This window comes from Delphinus delphis, chromosome 18, assembly GCF_949987515.2.
Source record: "Delphinus delphis chromosome 18, mDelDel1.2, whole genome shotgun sequence".
Classification (NCBI taxonomy): domain Eukaryota; kingdom Metazoa; phylum Chordata; class Mammalia; order Artiodactyla; family Delphinidae; genus Delphinus; species Delphinus delphis.
In genome coordinates, this window is record NC_082700.1 from 45006541 (window position 1) to 45023478 (window position 16938).

The following is a 16938-nucleotide window of genomic DNA, read 5'->3' on the forward strand; positions in this document are numbered from 1 at the left end:
TAAAAATTCTCCAGAAGGGATCAATAGCACAATAACTGAGGCAGAAGAATGGATAAGTGACCTGTAAGATAAAATAGTGGAAATTACTACTGCAGAGCAGAATAAGGAAAAAGAATGAAAAGAACTGAGGACAGTCTCAGAGACTTCTGGGACAACATTAAACGCACCAACATTCGAATTATAGGGGTCCTAGAAGAAGAGGAAAAGAAAGGGACTGAGAAAATATTTGAAGACATTATAGTTGAAAATTTCCCTAATATGGGAAAGGAAATAGATAATCAAGTCCAGAGAGCACAGACAGTCCCATACGAGATAAATCCAAGGAGAAACATGTCAAGACACATATTAACCAAACTATCAAAATTAAATACAAAGAAAAAATCTTAAAAGCAGGAAGGGAAAACCAACAAATAACATAAAAGGGAATCCCCATAAGGTTAGCAGCTGATCTTTCAACAGAAACTCTGCAAGCCAGAAGGGAGTTGCAGGACATATGTAAAGTGATGAGGGGAAAAACCTACAACCAAGATTACTCTATCCAGCAAGAATCTCATTCAGATTTGACAGAGAAATTAAAAACTTTACAGACAAGCAAAAGCTAAGAGAATTCAGCACCATCAAACAAGCTTTACAACAAATGCTAAAGGAACTTCTCTAGGCAGGAAACACAAGAGAAGAAAAGACCTACAGTAACAAACCCAAAACAATTAAGAAAATGGTAACAGGAACATACATATCGATAATTACCTTAAATGTAAATGGATTAAATGCTCCAACTAAAAGACATAAACAGGTGAATGGATACAAAAACAAGACCCATATATATCCTGTCTACAAGAGACCCACTTCAGACCTAGGGACACATACAGACTAAAAGTGAGGGGATGGAAAAAGATATTCCATGTAAAAGGAAATCAAAAGAATGCCAGAGTAGCAATTCTCATATCAGACAAAATAGACATTAAAACAAAGACTATTACAAAAGAAAAGAAGGAATTACATAATGATCAAGGGATCGATCCAAGAAGAAGATATAACAATGTAAATATTTATGCACCCAACATATAAGCACCTCAATACACAAAGCAAATACTAACAGCCATAAAAGGGGAAATCGACAGTAACGCAGTCATAGTAGGGGACTTTCACACCCAACTTTCACCAGTGGATAGATCATCCAAAATGAAAATAAATATGGAAACACAAGCTTTAAATGGTACATTAAACAAGATGGACCTAAATGGTATTTATAGGACATTCCATCCCAAAACAACAGAATACACATTCTTCTCTAAGGCTCATGGAATATTCTCCAGGATAGATCATATCTTGGGTCACAAATCAAGCCTTGGTAAATTTAAGAAAATTGAAATCATATAAAGTATCTTTTCTGAGCACAACACTATGAGACTAGATATCAATTACAGGAAAAAACCTGTAAAAAATACAAACACATGGAGGCTAAACAATATACTAGTAAATAACCAAAGGATCACTGAAGAAATCAAAGAGGAAATCAAAAAATACCTAGAAACAAATGACAATGAAAACAAGATGACCCAAAACCTATGGGATGCAGCAAAATCAGTTCTAAGAGGGAATTTTATAGCAATACAGTCCTCCCTTAAAAACAAGAAACTCCTCAAATAAACAACCTAACCTTACACCTAGAGCAATTAGAGAAAGAAGAACAAAAAAAAAATCCCAAAGTTAGCAGAAAGAAAGGAATCATAAAGCTCAGATCAGAAATAAATGAAAAAGAAATGAAGGAAACAATAGCAAAGATCAATAAAACTAAAATCTGGTTCTTTGAGAAGATAAACAAAATTGATAAACCATTAGCTATACTCATCAAGAAAAAAAGGGAGAAGACTCAAATCAATAGAATTAGAAACGAAAAAAGGAAAAGTAACAACTGACACTGCAGAAATACAAAGGACCATGAGAGATTACTACAAGTAACTCTTTGCCAATAAAATGGACAACTTGGAGGAAATGGACGCATTCTTAGAAAAGCACAACCTTCCGAGACTGAAACAGGAAGAAATAGAAAATATGAACAGACCAATCACAAGCACTGAAATTGAAACTGTGATTAAAAATCTTCCAACAAACAAAAACCCAGGACCAGATGGCTTCACAGGTGAATTCTATCAAACATTTAGAGGAGAGCTAACACCTATACTTCTCAAACTCTTCCAAAATATAGCAGAGGGAGGAACACTCCCAAACTCATTCTACCAGGGCACCATCACCCTGATACCAAAACCAGACAATGATGTCACAAAAAAAGAAAATTACAGACCAATATCACTGATGAACATAAACGCAAAAATTCTCAACAACATCCTAGCAAACAGAATCCAGCGGCACATTAAAAGACCATACACCATGATCAAGTGGGGTTTATCCCAGGAATACAAGGATTCTTCAGTATACGCAAATCAATCAATGTGATACACCATATTAACAAATTGAAGGAGAAAGATCATATGATCATCTCAATAGATGGAGAAAAAGCTCTCGACAAAATTCAACACCCATTTATGATAAAAACCCTTCAGAAAGTAGGCATACAGGGAACTTTTCTCAAGGTAATAAAGGCCATATATGACAAACTCACAGCCAACATCGTCCTCAATGGTGAAAAACTGAAAACAAGGTTGCCCACACTCACCACTATTATTCAACATAGTTTTGGAAGTTTTGCCACTGCAATCAGAGAAGAAAAAGAAATAAAAGGAATCCAAATCAGAAAAGAAGAAGTAAACCGGTCACTCTTTGCAGATGAGATGATACTATACATAGAGAATCCTAAAGATGCTACCAGAAAACTGCTAGAGGTAATCAATCATTTTGGTAAAGTAACAGGATACAAAATTAATGCACAGAAATCTCTGGCATTCCTATACACTAATGATGAAACATCTGAAAGTGAAATTAAGAAAACACTCCCATTTACCATTGCAGCAAAAAGAATAAAATATCTACGAGTAAACCTACCAAAGGAGACAAAAGACCTGTATGCAGAAAATTATAAGACACTGATGAAAGAAATTAAAAGTGATACAAACAGATGGAGAGATATACCATGCTCTTGGATTGGAAGAATCAACATTGTGAAAAGTCTTTACCACAAAAAGCAATCTACAGATTCAATGCAATCCCTATAAAATTACCACTGGCATTTTTCACAGAACTAGAACAAAAAATTTCACAATTTGTATGGAAACACAAAAGACCCCGAATAACCAAAGCAATCTTAAGAAAGAAAAACGGAGCTGGAGGAATTAAGCTCCCAGACTTCAGACTATACTACAAAGCTAAGGTAATCAAGACAGTATGGTACTGGCACAAAAACAGAAATATAGATTAATGGAACAGGATGAAAGTCCAGAGAAAAACCCACGCACATATGGTCATCTTATTTATTAATTTTCTTTTTGCGGTGCGCGGGCCTCTCACTGTTGTGGCCTCTCCTGTTGTGCAGCACAGGCTCCAGATGCGCAGGCTCAGTGTCCATGGCTCACAGGCCTAGCCACTCCATGGCATGTTGGATCTTCCCAGACCGGGGCATGAACCCATATCCTCTCCATTGGCAGGGGGACTCTCAACCACTGCACCACCAGGGAAGCCTGGTCATCTTATTTTTGATAAAGGAGGCAAGAATATACAATGGAGAAATGACAGCCTCTTCAATAAGTGGTGCTGGGAAAACTGGACAGCTACATGTAAAAGAATGAAATTAGAACACTCCCTAACACCATACACAAAAATAAACTCAAAATGGATTAAAGACCTAAATGTAAGGCCAGACACTATCAAACTCTTAGAGGAAAGCATAGGCAGAACACTCTATGACATAAATCACAGCAAGATCCTTTTTGACCCACCTCCTAGAGAAATGGAAAGAAAATCAAAAATAAACAAATGGGACCTAATGAAACTTAAAAGCTTTTGCACAGCAAAGGAAACCATAAACAAGATGAAAAGACAGCCCTCATAATGGGAGAAAATATTTGCAAATGAAGCAACTGAGAAAGGATTAATCTCTAAAATTCACAAGCAGCACATGCTGCTCAGTATCAAAAAAAACAAACAACCCAATCCAAAAATGCGCAGAAGACCGAAATAGACATTTCTCCAAAGAAGATATACAGATTGCCAACAAACACATGCAAGCATGCTCAACATCATTAATCATTAGAGAAATGCAGATCAAAACTACAATGTGGGGCTTCCCTGGTGGCGCAGTGGTTGAGAGTCCACCTGCCGATGCAGAGGGTATGGGTTCATGCCCCGGTCCAGGAAGATCCCACATGCCGCAGAGCAGCTAGGCCCGTAAGCCATGGACACTGAGCCTGCACGTCCGGAGCCTGTTCTCCGCAACGCGGGAGGCCACAACAGTGAGAGGCCCGCATACCGCAAAAAAAAACAAAAACAAAAAACAGACAAACAAAAAAAACTACGATGCGATAGCATCTCACACCAGTCAGAATGGCCATCATCAAAAAATCTACAAATAATAAATTCTGGAGAGGCTGTGGAGAAAAGGGAACCCTCATCCACTGTTGGTGGGAATGTAAATTTATACAGCCACTATGGAGAACAGTATAGAGGTTCCTTAAAAAAACTAAAAATAGAACTACCATACGACCCAGCAATCCTACTACTGGGCATATACCCTGAGAAAACCATAATTCAAAGAGTCATGTACCACAATGTTCATTGCAGCTCTATTTACAATAGCTAGGACATGGAAGCCACCTAAGTGTCCATCGACAGATGAATGGATAAAGAAGATGTGACATATATAGACAATGGAATATTACTCAGCCTTAAAAAGAAAGGAAACTGAGTTATTTGTAGTGAGGTGGATGGACCTAGAGTCTGTCTTACAGAGTGAAGTAAGTCAGAAAGAGAAAAACAAATACTATATGCTAACACATATATATGGACTCTAAAAAAAAAAAAAGGTCGTGAAGAACCCAGGGGCAAGACGGGAATAAAGACACAGACCTACTAGAGAATGGACTTGAGGACATGGGGAGGCAGAAGGGTAAGCTGGAACAAAGTGAGAGAGTGACATGGACATATATACACTACCAAATGTAAAATAGATAGCTAGTGGGAAGCAGTCGCATAGCACAGAGAGATCAGCTCGGTGCTTTGTCACCAGCTAGAAGGGTGGGATAGAGAGGGTGGGAGGGAGGCAGATGCAAGAGGGAAGACATATGGGGATATATGTATATGAATAACTGATTCACTTTGTTATAAAGCAGAAACTAACACACCACTGTAAAGCAATTATACTCCAATAAAAATGTTAACAATAATTAATAATTACCCCTAAGAAAATAAATAAAATAAGTAAATACTGACAAGGCAACATCAATTTGGGGGTCACTGAGTAGTATTTAAGTGCCTGACTGCTAGGTGACTAACTCCTGGGCCAAGCATGGCATTTATTTATTGCCAAAATGTTAAAAATAAAGGAGTATATGACAAGTATAAAGAAATGTGAGTTTCCCTTTTTTTTCCTAATTAAGTTGAGTTTATTTTGGAGTGCAGCATAATTTCAGTTATGATTGGATTGGGAGCAAGAAAGAATACAAAGACTATCATAATGCCTGGGCTTGGGGACACTGAGAAAAAAGTAAGTGAAGGGAACAAGGCTGTGTTTGTGTCATTCTTGAAGTGTGAAGCAACACATGCTCATAGCTCCCAGAATGCCTGACATAGGCCATTTCACAAATTAGCAATGAATTCTGGCTCTTTCTTCTTTGCCTTTCCCATTCTTGATCTTAGGCTCCGAATTTTACTAAATACAGTCTTTTTTTCTTCGATATTGTCTCTTCATCATTAATTTTGTTATTTTTGTTAGCTTCCAAATTTATGAATTTAGTTTCCAGGTTTAAAAAAAGTTTCAAAGGGCCAAATGAGCTTATTTACTGGGGTTCAAGTAGCAAAAGATGATCTCTGCTTTTGTATATTAAAAGTCTTAGGTAGTTCAAGTGCTAGTGAAATAACTTTTAGCAATTAACACATAGAAATGCAGATTCATCTAAAGTGTTTTTTTTTTAGATTACATTTGAGAAAAAAATCATATTATGTAATTAAAATCATTAATATTAGTTAAATGTTTTACAGAAAACTCTTCAATGAACAGTATAAGAAAATCACTAAATCCAAGTGCAAGTATACAAAAGGTAGAATATTGCTGATCATTCATATTAGACTTGAAGAACCCATCTTTTTAATTGACAAGCTGAATGAATGAATGAAGTGAAAAAATGTTTTATATTACAATTAAACCAAAGCAATAAATAACCCCATAAATTTTATATTTGCTTAAAGTAACTATGTATAATTGTGTTCAAATGTTTCATTTCCTTAATCATTAAGTTGTTTGAGTGGGTTTTCTATGTTATACAACTGACAGCATTCCGGATGGCAAAAAGAAGGCAATTTATTATTAAAATTTTTCTTCAGAGTATTAAGTAAATCGTAATAGAAATTGAGAGTTGTCAGAACTTCAACCTAGATAGCAAGATCTTATCTATATTGAAATATATTAATATATTTGAATATATGGAGTTTTACAAATTCAAATAAAAATAATTATGGCCTTATTGATGGGCAAAATATTGCTGATTAGCAAACTCATGAACTATATATTATGTCAACTATGCAAAAATGTTTAATCATTGCCTAATCCTTTCTTAAACCTCCCATTTGTGTGAAGGAATATATTGTCTATAGTTTTTCTTAGTTTGAGTTCTGACCACCTTGAGAATTCTGTGGATATCAGATAATTTATATATCACATCTACCTAGAGACTTATGTGCTTCCTTAGACCACTTTGGACATTAGCTAAGTTAGTGCCTGAGTAGTGCTCAAACACACAAACCAGGGCTGATTATCTACATTGGCCGTATTGAGGTTATTGCCCCTGATAAAGAGGACTGGCTTTGTTATTAGCACATATTGTTTACATGTGTGTGCAATTCTTTGGAGATGCAACAGAAATCTTTTGATTTTAATAATATTAGATGCACCCACATATATAATTTTACCTAAGTCCGTAATGCTCTAAAACAATGAAGTCTTTTCTACATCTACAGGTGCATTAATCTTGTATATCCAAGAAGGTGTCTCATAATAACATATGGTTCAAGCCTTAGGATTTAAAAAATAATTATCATGATGTCAGTTAAAATCAACAAGCAAAAAACATTCTCCAGGAATGTTTCAAGTTTCCAATTTTTATTTATTGCATGTATGATACTTTACAACATTATATTTCCTTTACACTAAACCAAGAATGATACTTTTGAAACTGATTAAGTACCATGATTAACGTCAAACAATATCCCTAAAATGATTGAGCCTAAAATGCAAAATAAAAGCAATTGAGAGGATTTTAGCAGTTCAAGGCTTCCCTTTGAAGAATCACCTTCATTTAATGCTCTTTTTACTGTTTAGTATTCATGCTGTTAGATTGAGTTTATTGTCTAGAATAGATGTTAGACTATAAGTGCTACCTTCAGATTTTGTTCTTTCCTTAATAGTGTGGTCTCGGCAATATAAATATTTTGCTCTTCTGAGTGTTTAATAAAACTCCCTTTAGTATTCTATATATGATTTTGCTCAGCAGATTTGTGTTATTAAAATGTATATAGTGGCACACAGAACATTTGGAAAACCCACATAAGACCAAACAATCTTATTTATTGTTAGCTTTCAGCTGGCCTATTTTGCATGTAATGTCACAAGAACAAAAAGAAGACAATTTCAAATTTTAAGAACTACCTAGTTGATTAACTCATGAATTTACTGATATAGAAATTATAAACCCTTCATGTATCAGATTGGGCTTCAAGCATTCAATAAAACACATTTACTGTGTTCAAGATTAAATCATACATTGTTTAAAATTAATTATTCTTTTTTAATTGCATTGTATAAACAGAAATGACCTGTTAATTTAAAGAAAGTCTATCAGCACAAAATGAATTCACTCATATAAACAAGCAAGATGAACTTGACCTTGTTTGAACTTGTTTTGATGTGGCCCAGATGGTAGGCTACATGCTTGAATAGCAGGCTAAAGCGGAGGAAAAACTCATAGAGTAAGATCTAGATTTATAGCCTTTTGCAAATTCCTACCTTGTATTGTCCTTTCGGCATCTGTTCTGCCGCCACTGCGGTCAGCTTCTATCTCTGGGGTCAGAGAGTCTAAAAGCACAGAAAGTTAAGAGTGACACACATTTCATTTGATTCCCATTGTCCTTTTTAAAAAAGCAACCTGTTACTTTGGTGCTGAATTAAAATTACATAAATCTTTGTCATCTTTTAAAGCTTGAACAAAGACTATAACCATGAGAACTATCAGAAGATTTGAATGGATAAATAATGCAAAATTGTTCATGAAATGAGATGGGGGGTTGGGAACTTCTCAGATTAATATTTTATTATGTTTCAGTACAGACAGATTTGGTTAAATAGAGAAGCAATGTCAAGTCTCAGATACTGAAGTAACAAAACTGTGGAAGCACCTATGAAATAAAACATTTCCCCCAACACATATGACTCTTCTTCCCACCCTGCTTTCAAGCAGAGCTTAATGAATCACAAGCCATAGAAATATACAAAACCACAAACACATGTCTAAAATTGCCTTTTGAGTATTCAAAATGAAAGTTAGTTAGCCATGCATAAAGATGCATCCTCTTACCATTTAAGACCCTGAGACTATCTGCTGAAGCTGCCTGTTTTAGTGTTTGTTCGGCTTGCTCACGCCGTTTTGTCTCAAATTCAAGTGCTTCCTGCAATTTTCTCTTTGCCTTCTTCTCCTTCTTTAGCCTCTTTTGAACTATGGCTAGAAAAGAGTATATGTACATTATTATATTTTAAATTTTTTGCAATGATCAAATTTCCACAAATGGTCTGTGTTTTATGTAATGTTCTTCTTCTTTTTTTTTTTTCCTTGCTGGACTGCATCTGTCTATGCAGAGAAAGTTTAAAAACAGCAACCCACTTTTACCTAAAATAAATCTAAGTAAAATATCTAAGGAGGCCAATTTTTATTTAGCTTTGAACTATTACAAGATTGACTCTAATTGTCATATGTGGAGGCAGATTTAATGGGAAACTAATTTTAATAGATATTTCTATTCACTAATAAAGGAAGACTGATTAAGTAAATTTTGTGGCTTAGTCTCTGCCCTGGAATCAGACTAACACAAAGTAGTCTGAATAGTGCAAAACTTTATGACTCCTATCTCTTTATGAAGCATCAATTTTGAGTAGTAAATGGAGCATTTCCCCTATAAATGCTTTACAAAGATGTTGCACCAGCAAAATTTTTAATAACTCTTTCTTGAAATTTTAGAAAATGCAACAAATATTACTGTATATGAGGAGCTAAATAATCTTAATTATTGTTAACATATATAAGCAGATATTTTTGGATGAAGCTATTGCAATTTTCTTAGAGATATTAATAATTTCTTCATAGCAAATATATATGCACTATAACATATTTCAAGAAAGTTTTACTTTTACTCTGCAGGAATCTGATGAGTATAAAGCTTCACTGCTACTTATATAAAAAAGTAGCTTATGATACAAAAAGTTAACTATGATGAATTTTTCTCCTACTGGACAATTTATATATTTGTATATAACATGTAATCAATAAATAATGACAAATGTTCCTCACAAAATATACGTTAACTGTACTTTCATACATACAATAATTGATCATTGTTTTAACTTTTATACTATATATAAAGTAAGCAATCAGCATATGGAAATCATAAAAGTCCTTTCTCTGAAATAATTTGCTCTTGGATAGTTGATAAACATTGTGGATGTGAATGTGACAGAATCAGTATTAGAAAATCCTTCTGGTAGAGTTAGTCACAAGAAGTAATCATTCCAAGTTTATTATATGATTACTTACTACAGATTAAAGAACAACATTTTTTATTTAGCACAATATTTACTCAAAATATAAAATAAGGTAATAATGGCTCATATAAGAGTTTTACTTTCAATTTCTAATTTACACAAATCCCATTTTTATAATCATTATTATTAAGATGGCAGACCATTAACTCGTCTGGTTTGTTGTTGCTGGTATTATATATTAACAGAAACTGTATTTTATCAAAATGTACATTGAGTACAGTCTTATAAGAAAAACAAAACTGGTTTCAAATAAATGATAATTTCCTTTATTTAATAGTGTGAAAATCATATGCTTATCTTAACAAAATTACTTGCCTACTCTTTCCCTTTCCAAAGATGATTGTTTATAAGTCCCTTTAAATAGAAACAGTAATTTCTGAATTATTTATTTGGATTGTGTACTCCCATGGCACTGAAAGCTCAATATCCAGCGCCTTGCCATAGACGGCTCACTGCTTCCTCCTGTGTGACTGAAGCAAATGGGATTGCCATGTTCTCTCTTCAAGGTAATATGCTGCTTCAATAGACACACTCATAATAGATAATTACTGATAGTTATTACTCTTAATTTGTTGTTCATAATTAATTAAATGGGAGGTGCATGATGTGATCTGTGAAACATTTTGCCCTATACCTCTAGTGGTTAAAGGAATAAAACAGAATGTAAATCTTCCAACAGTTGTGAACCAACAAAATTCTGAAAGTCTCTCAAGTAACCAAAAGGTTACTTTAGGAATTCAAGGGTCTGCTTTTAAGTCTTCTAAAAAAAACCACTTCTCCAAGTGAGAACAAAATCAAGACATGGCTATCTCATGGAAGATCGTTCCACAGAATGAACCATGTTCACTTAGAACATACCCTGCTATCAATGTTTATCTTGTTCTGATTAGTATCTAAATCTATGCAAAATCACATTATTTAGAACAGTGCTATACACCTGGGGTGACAGTTTCCCAAATCAGCCTCATCCCAGGACCCACTAGCATTGCTTCATAGTAACTAATGAAAAACCTTTAAGTCCTGCCAGTTTTGAAAGCAAAACAGAAAGAATGATTTTTAAATGACCATGTCAAACATATCAAAGGAGAAAGTGTGGAGTATTTATAATGAGTACTTATTAAATGAGAGAAAAGGAGCGCCCCCTTCTAGAATACTGAGGAGAACCTTAGAGCTGAGACAAACGGGAAGTGGTTGTAAAGAAAACACTCCTCGATTTCATACATAAAATAAACACATAAATATGAATGACCTTCAAAATTATCTATACATGCACTGTAAAGTGTATAAAAAGCAGATCATAGATTGATAATATCATTATTTTTACCCAATAAAAATTCATATCAGTTTCTACTCTGATGTGTATTTGACCTTGTTGGATAAAAATGAGGCATTCAGAAAGAAAATTATACAAACACTCAACTTTGGTCATTTGTTCAGATATTCATCAGTCTCCCATTTCAGTTGATAAATATCTTACTAAATCTGCTTCGCCTGAATAATCAGTATTTTCTAGTTTAGCTTTATGACTTTAAGTTTTTCAAAGGGCAATTGTGAATGAATATAAAATTTTTCTTCATGGCTGTCATCTTATCAGAGCACCTTCTTATCTTAAAATTATGAATTTGTTAAATGCTGTAAGCAATAAAAATTATGTGATTAATGATATAATTGATATATTTCAACCCCCTGAGGTATGAACAGAAGAGAAACAATGTACTTTGGAGATTAAGAAGCACAGTAAGCCCAGGATTCAAATCCTGCTCTAAAATTTAGCTAAAAGTAAAAACAAAAAAGTTACGGTCTCACAGTAAATCACGAAACATAGTATTGTTATGTTGAATATTTGACATAAAGTATTAGACTTAGTTGGAAGTTTGAAAATACCTCTATTCTTTTGTTCCATCGCCAACTGCTTCTCCAGTGTTTCCCTTAATTCTCTTTCCCTTAAAAAATCCATCTTCAGTTCTGTTTTTTCAAGTTGAACCTGTTTTTCTTGAGCTCTGGCATTATCTATGGCAACTTTCAAGAGCCCCTGTACAAAGAAGGTATTCAGAATTGTAATATTTTGGTATGAAGCACATTTCATTCATTACTTTAAAGTATTTTAAAAGAGAACAACCCACTTATCAAATTCTTTGGCTCCTGTTGTGCAGTCACTCTGTACTCACTAGGACAAATAATATAACTAAAGCAAAAAAAAAAATCTAAATTTAATTAAACTATTTTAGAAAGACAAATATTTTTGGCATGGAGGTTCAACTGCTTCTAATTAGAATATCTAGATTTAAAACTATATGAGGGTAGCACATAAGCGTGTCTAAGAGATAAATACCGTGGAGAAAATTAGACTGGAGCTGTTCCACGTGTAATTATCTGACATAGTTTATATAAGCCCACGTGATGCTGGCAGTACCCACCTATCTCTCAGGGCTCATTCTCTACTACTCCCTACTGAGATTATATGCGACACCAGTGGCCTTTCGTTTCTCAAGGCACTGATTTGTTTCTGCACCAGGGACTTGGGTCTTTCTGATACCCTCCTGAATGCTTTTTCTCCCGAGTTTGCATGGCTCATCCTTCATTCATCGCACGTTTGTTCCGTCACCACTCAAGAAAGGCCTTCTCTTCCCATCCTATCTGGAACAGCCCTCCAAACTCACCTGCTTATTCCCTCCTTAAAATTCTTCATAGCATTATTATGTAATTTTGTCATATATTTATTCATTTAGTGCGTTATGTTGCATCTTCTCCGCTGAAAGTTAAGCTCTCTGAGGCAGGGACATTTTCTCTCATTGGGTACTACGTCCCTAAAACCTAGAGAGTGCCTACCATAGAGTAGCTTTTTAAATTTTGATGAATAGAAATTATAATACTGGTATATTTTTCTCGAGCTACATAATATGTGTAAGGGATCCAAAACTTAGTGGCTTAATAGTGCATTATTTTTAAAAAGGCAATCAAAATGGCTATAAACAGAGGATAACTTTTAGGGGACTATTTGACAGTATATATAATAATTCAAGAGCATACGGTGAAGGCAAACTATATTTATTTATATGACATAAAGTCATATATATGTAATTTGACTGTATTCTATTTTTAAAAATTAGTAGTATTCTCAGGTTTTTGAAAATGAGATTATGAGAATATGTAAAACATATACAAAGCATTCTGCATGTGTTCTCTTCTAAGATGCTTTAGAAAATTATTAGTAAACTTATTAGTAAAAATTGGAGCTAAAATTTCCATCCTTATCAACTCAGCAATACAAAATGCTGTTTTGAAGAAGATGTTTTGCTTTGGTTTGTGAACATCAGCAGCTGAATTTTTCAATTGAAATTAGAAATGAAATGGAAGTTAATGCCAATTGTAGATATATTCTAGAATGTGACCCCTTTGCAGGAGACACCACAAGCAGTTTGATTCAGGAATTTCAACTCCAGCTTGACTTGTTAGTGCAATAGGAATGTACCTTCAGCTCAGCCCACTGATGTAGCATTGTCACAAGCCATTTTAAGTCTCTTTTCAAGCACGTATAAATTATTTCATATTTGTTGTTACTGACCCTGAGTTTTATGGATTAATTCTTGTGATATGAAACAAACCAGAGAATTTCTATGTGGCAGTTCATCCCTCCCTACTATTTTGTTTTTAGCAATAAAACATAGCTGCTAAGAAAACTGCCATCTTAATTCAGTAACATTCCTGTGTATGTTTCTTCTTCATCAGAAACAATTAGTAACAAATAAAAGAGATCATTACATCAAGTGCCCTTTTAGATCACCCCAATTAAAACTTTAGTTTTGCTGTATTTTAATTCTAAGATACCAAATTCTAATTTTCTGCTCTGATTGCTCTTGTTGACTTATCTTTGAAAGATGTACTCTCTGTGCAATGTCTAGATATTATTTAGCAAGATGCCAATGTTGGCACCACTTAATGTGTTGATTGGTTGTATTATCAGTAGCTGTTTAAAATAAATTACTATTAAACTATTATTGTCCTTGGCTGACAAAACACAATATTTTGGCATTTTTAAAATATGAAACAATCATTATGAATAAACATGTTGAATAATGTTAAGCTGCAACTCTAATTTGTGTAATTTTATATTAATATTTGTTGTAAAGTATGAAGTTGCTAAGAACATTTATATTTACTGTTTCCTTTTGTTACTGTTGTTGCTAATGTCACTAATGGTAATATATTACCTATTCCTGCTGATTATGTCTGAAAAATATTAGCTTATAGGATCCAATACCATCTAGGGAATACTTATAAGCTGTATAAAATTAAGTTTCATTTTTAGACTTTAAATCAGTGCACATCAGGAGTCCAGTGTGAACAAAAATCTTCACTAGAGTCAAACAGATGCATATGCAAAAAATATGGTATTGCCTGTGACCGCTCTGCTGCAAAAAATACAGAAAACCGATTAAATTTCAGTGCAGCAGGGAGCTGGGAAAAGCAATAGCAAGTAGTGTTCACAACATCTACAAATCACTGGGACACCATTTTAACCATCACCGATAATAGTACTTTCAGATTTGTGTGACTTCTGTAAGTTTTCCAGGTAGATCATATGCAAAAGGTCACACTAAATGCTGGGTCTCATGTGGTCGTGCAGTATCAAGAAAATTCTACGATGACAGTAAAATACACGGGGCTTAAAACATGAATTTGCTTCCAAGGGGAGGTCAGTTCTCATGATGTTGAAGTTGGACCATGACAGTTGTGAAGAAATGCATTTTAAGCTTACTCTATGACACAGCAGTTGTTTGACCTCAAATTTCTTTTCTATAGGTCAGGCATAATGGTTGTCATAATACACAAACATTTTTGTTTTCTGAAATGATCTACCATGTAAATTAAATTATTTCCATAATTTTCAGAGAATGAGTCTATTATATATATAATATACATATATATATATTTAAGGACACTGATTAATCTAGCAATATCTCAACTATTTCTATAGCCTAGGAAGTACAAATATCTGTTTGTATAAGGGAACTACAAGATATACTGATATAAAAGAAACATTTCTTAATTTGCTAGTTAGATCCTAGAGGAAGAAAAGCTTACTTAATCCATATTTGTATTTTGTACACATTTATTTCAGAATCAGATGACACGTAAGGTTCCATGAATGTCACTGAAACTCACGTGTCAAAATTTGTGCTCAATAATTTGCTGCTTCTAATGAAAGTAACTAACTTAGTTGGAGGAGATTTTTAGCCATCACCTATTCTAACTAAAACCTTTTAAATATTAGAAAACCAAGGTCCAGAAGGAACAGGTGACTTATCCAAGATCCCAAACTAGTAAGTTGACTAAGAAATCCCTAGCTTATTTAACTTTTTTTTTTTCTTTTGTTTCTTTCCAGGATGAGAAGGAATAGAGTGCCTTGAAACCAGGAACTTTTATAGACAGAAAAAAATATATAATAGCACAGTGTCAACTAACACATTTTCACAGCTCTTGTGACAAAAGTTATAGCTATGCTTGGTTTAATGTTATGGTTACTGTTCTCCGAAGTCGATTAACAATGACCTCTCCATCAAAAGCACTTCTAGGTATCCTACACTGGATATTGGTGTCTAGAGATCCTACAACGGGTAGAATTTCCTAAGTGATAAGAGCAACAGAGGTGAAATGGGTCGTCTGTTATTCACGATAAGCCCCTTGCAACTACACCTGAGTTTCTGTTACTAAGTAGACTTTTGGAAAGCCCCTAAAGGATGGGTGAGGTTCAGAGAGCTTCTGGATTGGTCAGCATGCGGAGGTACTGGCTGGGTGGCATGTGCAGAGGGCACAGAAGCTCTATGCCTCATCCCACATACCTTGCCCTATGCATCTCTTCTATCTGGCTGCTCCTGAGTTATATTGGACAAGTCATCTGCTCCTTCTTGACCTTGGTTTTCTCATCTTCCATAATAAACTGGGTATTTAGTAAGTAAAACATCTTCCTAAGTTCTGTGAGCTGCTCTAACAAATTAATTGAACTCATGGCGGTGGGGGGTGGGAACCTCCAATCTGTAGCTGTTTGGTCACAAGCACAGGTTATAATCTGGACTTAAAATTGACAATGGAAATGGGGGCAAGGAGTGCAGTCTTGTGGGACTGAACTCTTAACCTGTGAGATCTGATGCTATCTCTAGGTAGATAGTGCCAGAATTGAGTTAAATTGTAGGGCACCCAGCTGGGGTTGCAGAATTGCTTGGTATGGGAAAAACTACCAGACATTTCTTGATCAGAAGCGTCAGAAGTTAACTAGTGTTGGAGTAGAGTAGAGGAGACTTATACAGGAGTATTTTTCCTGTATAAGGACTCATTAAGATTACTCAGTAAATATTAGTTTTTACTATTTATGTTATTATCATTGTTGTTGTATACAATATAAATTAGTAAATACAATATAGAGTCCAGATTTTTAAGAGGTTAATGCTACTGTCTTCATTATAGTAAACTGGGTTAAAAATACTGGCTATATTTTACTGGTTTTTTTTATATGATCTCTTTTCACAAGTTGGTAATGGGAAAAACGGGGAGAAGATTAATATATTATTATGATTAAAGATAAAAAGATATAATGTAAGACCAATATATCTGATTCTAGTCTACCCATATTTTGAAGCCAGTGTCCTATTTTGTTTACCTTTTCGAAAAGTTTCCTTCTAATTCTCTTATCTGACTCTGTTATAATTAAAAATATGTATTGATGATGCCAATGAAAAATGATTAATTTCTTTGAAATGTATAAATTATAACATTACTGGCATGACTTTGAAATGTAAAGACTGGAATATGTATAATCAGAATATTTGGTCAATTTTTTTTTTTTTTTTTTTTTTTTTTTTTGCGGTACACAGGCCTCTCACTGTTGTGGCCTCTCCCGTTGCGGAACAACAGGCTCCGGACGCGCAGGCTCAGCGGCCATGGCTCACGGGCCCAGCCGCTCC

At 34.4% G+C, this 16938-nt stretch overlaps 1 protein-coding gene across 1 annotated transcript in view; it reads right to left on the bottom strand.

Moving 5' to 3' along the window:
• DACH1 (dachshund family transcription factor 1) overlaps positions 1-16938 on the bottom strand; it is a 414702-nt gene that overhangs the window by 33089 nt on the left and 364675 nt on the right. The window contains exons 8-10 of the mRNA XM_059995618.1: positions 11861-12008; positions 8739-8882; positions 8171-8239 (exon numbers count right to left, since the gene is read on the bottom strand). Coding sequence (XP_059851601.1) covers positions 8171-8239; positions 8739-8882; positions 11861-12008 — 361 coding nt within the window. The remainder of the gene's footprint in view (positions 1-8170; positions 8240-8738; positions 8883-11860; positions 12009-16938) is intronic.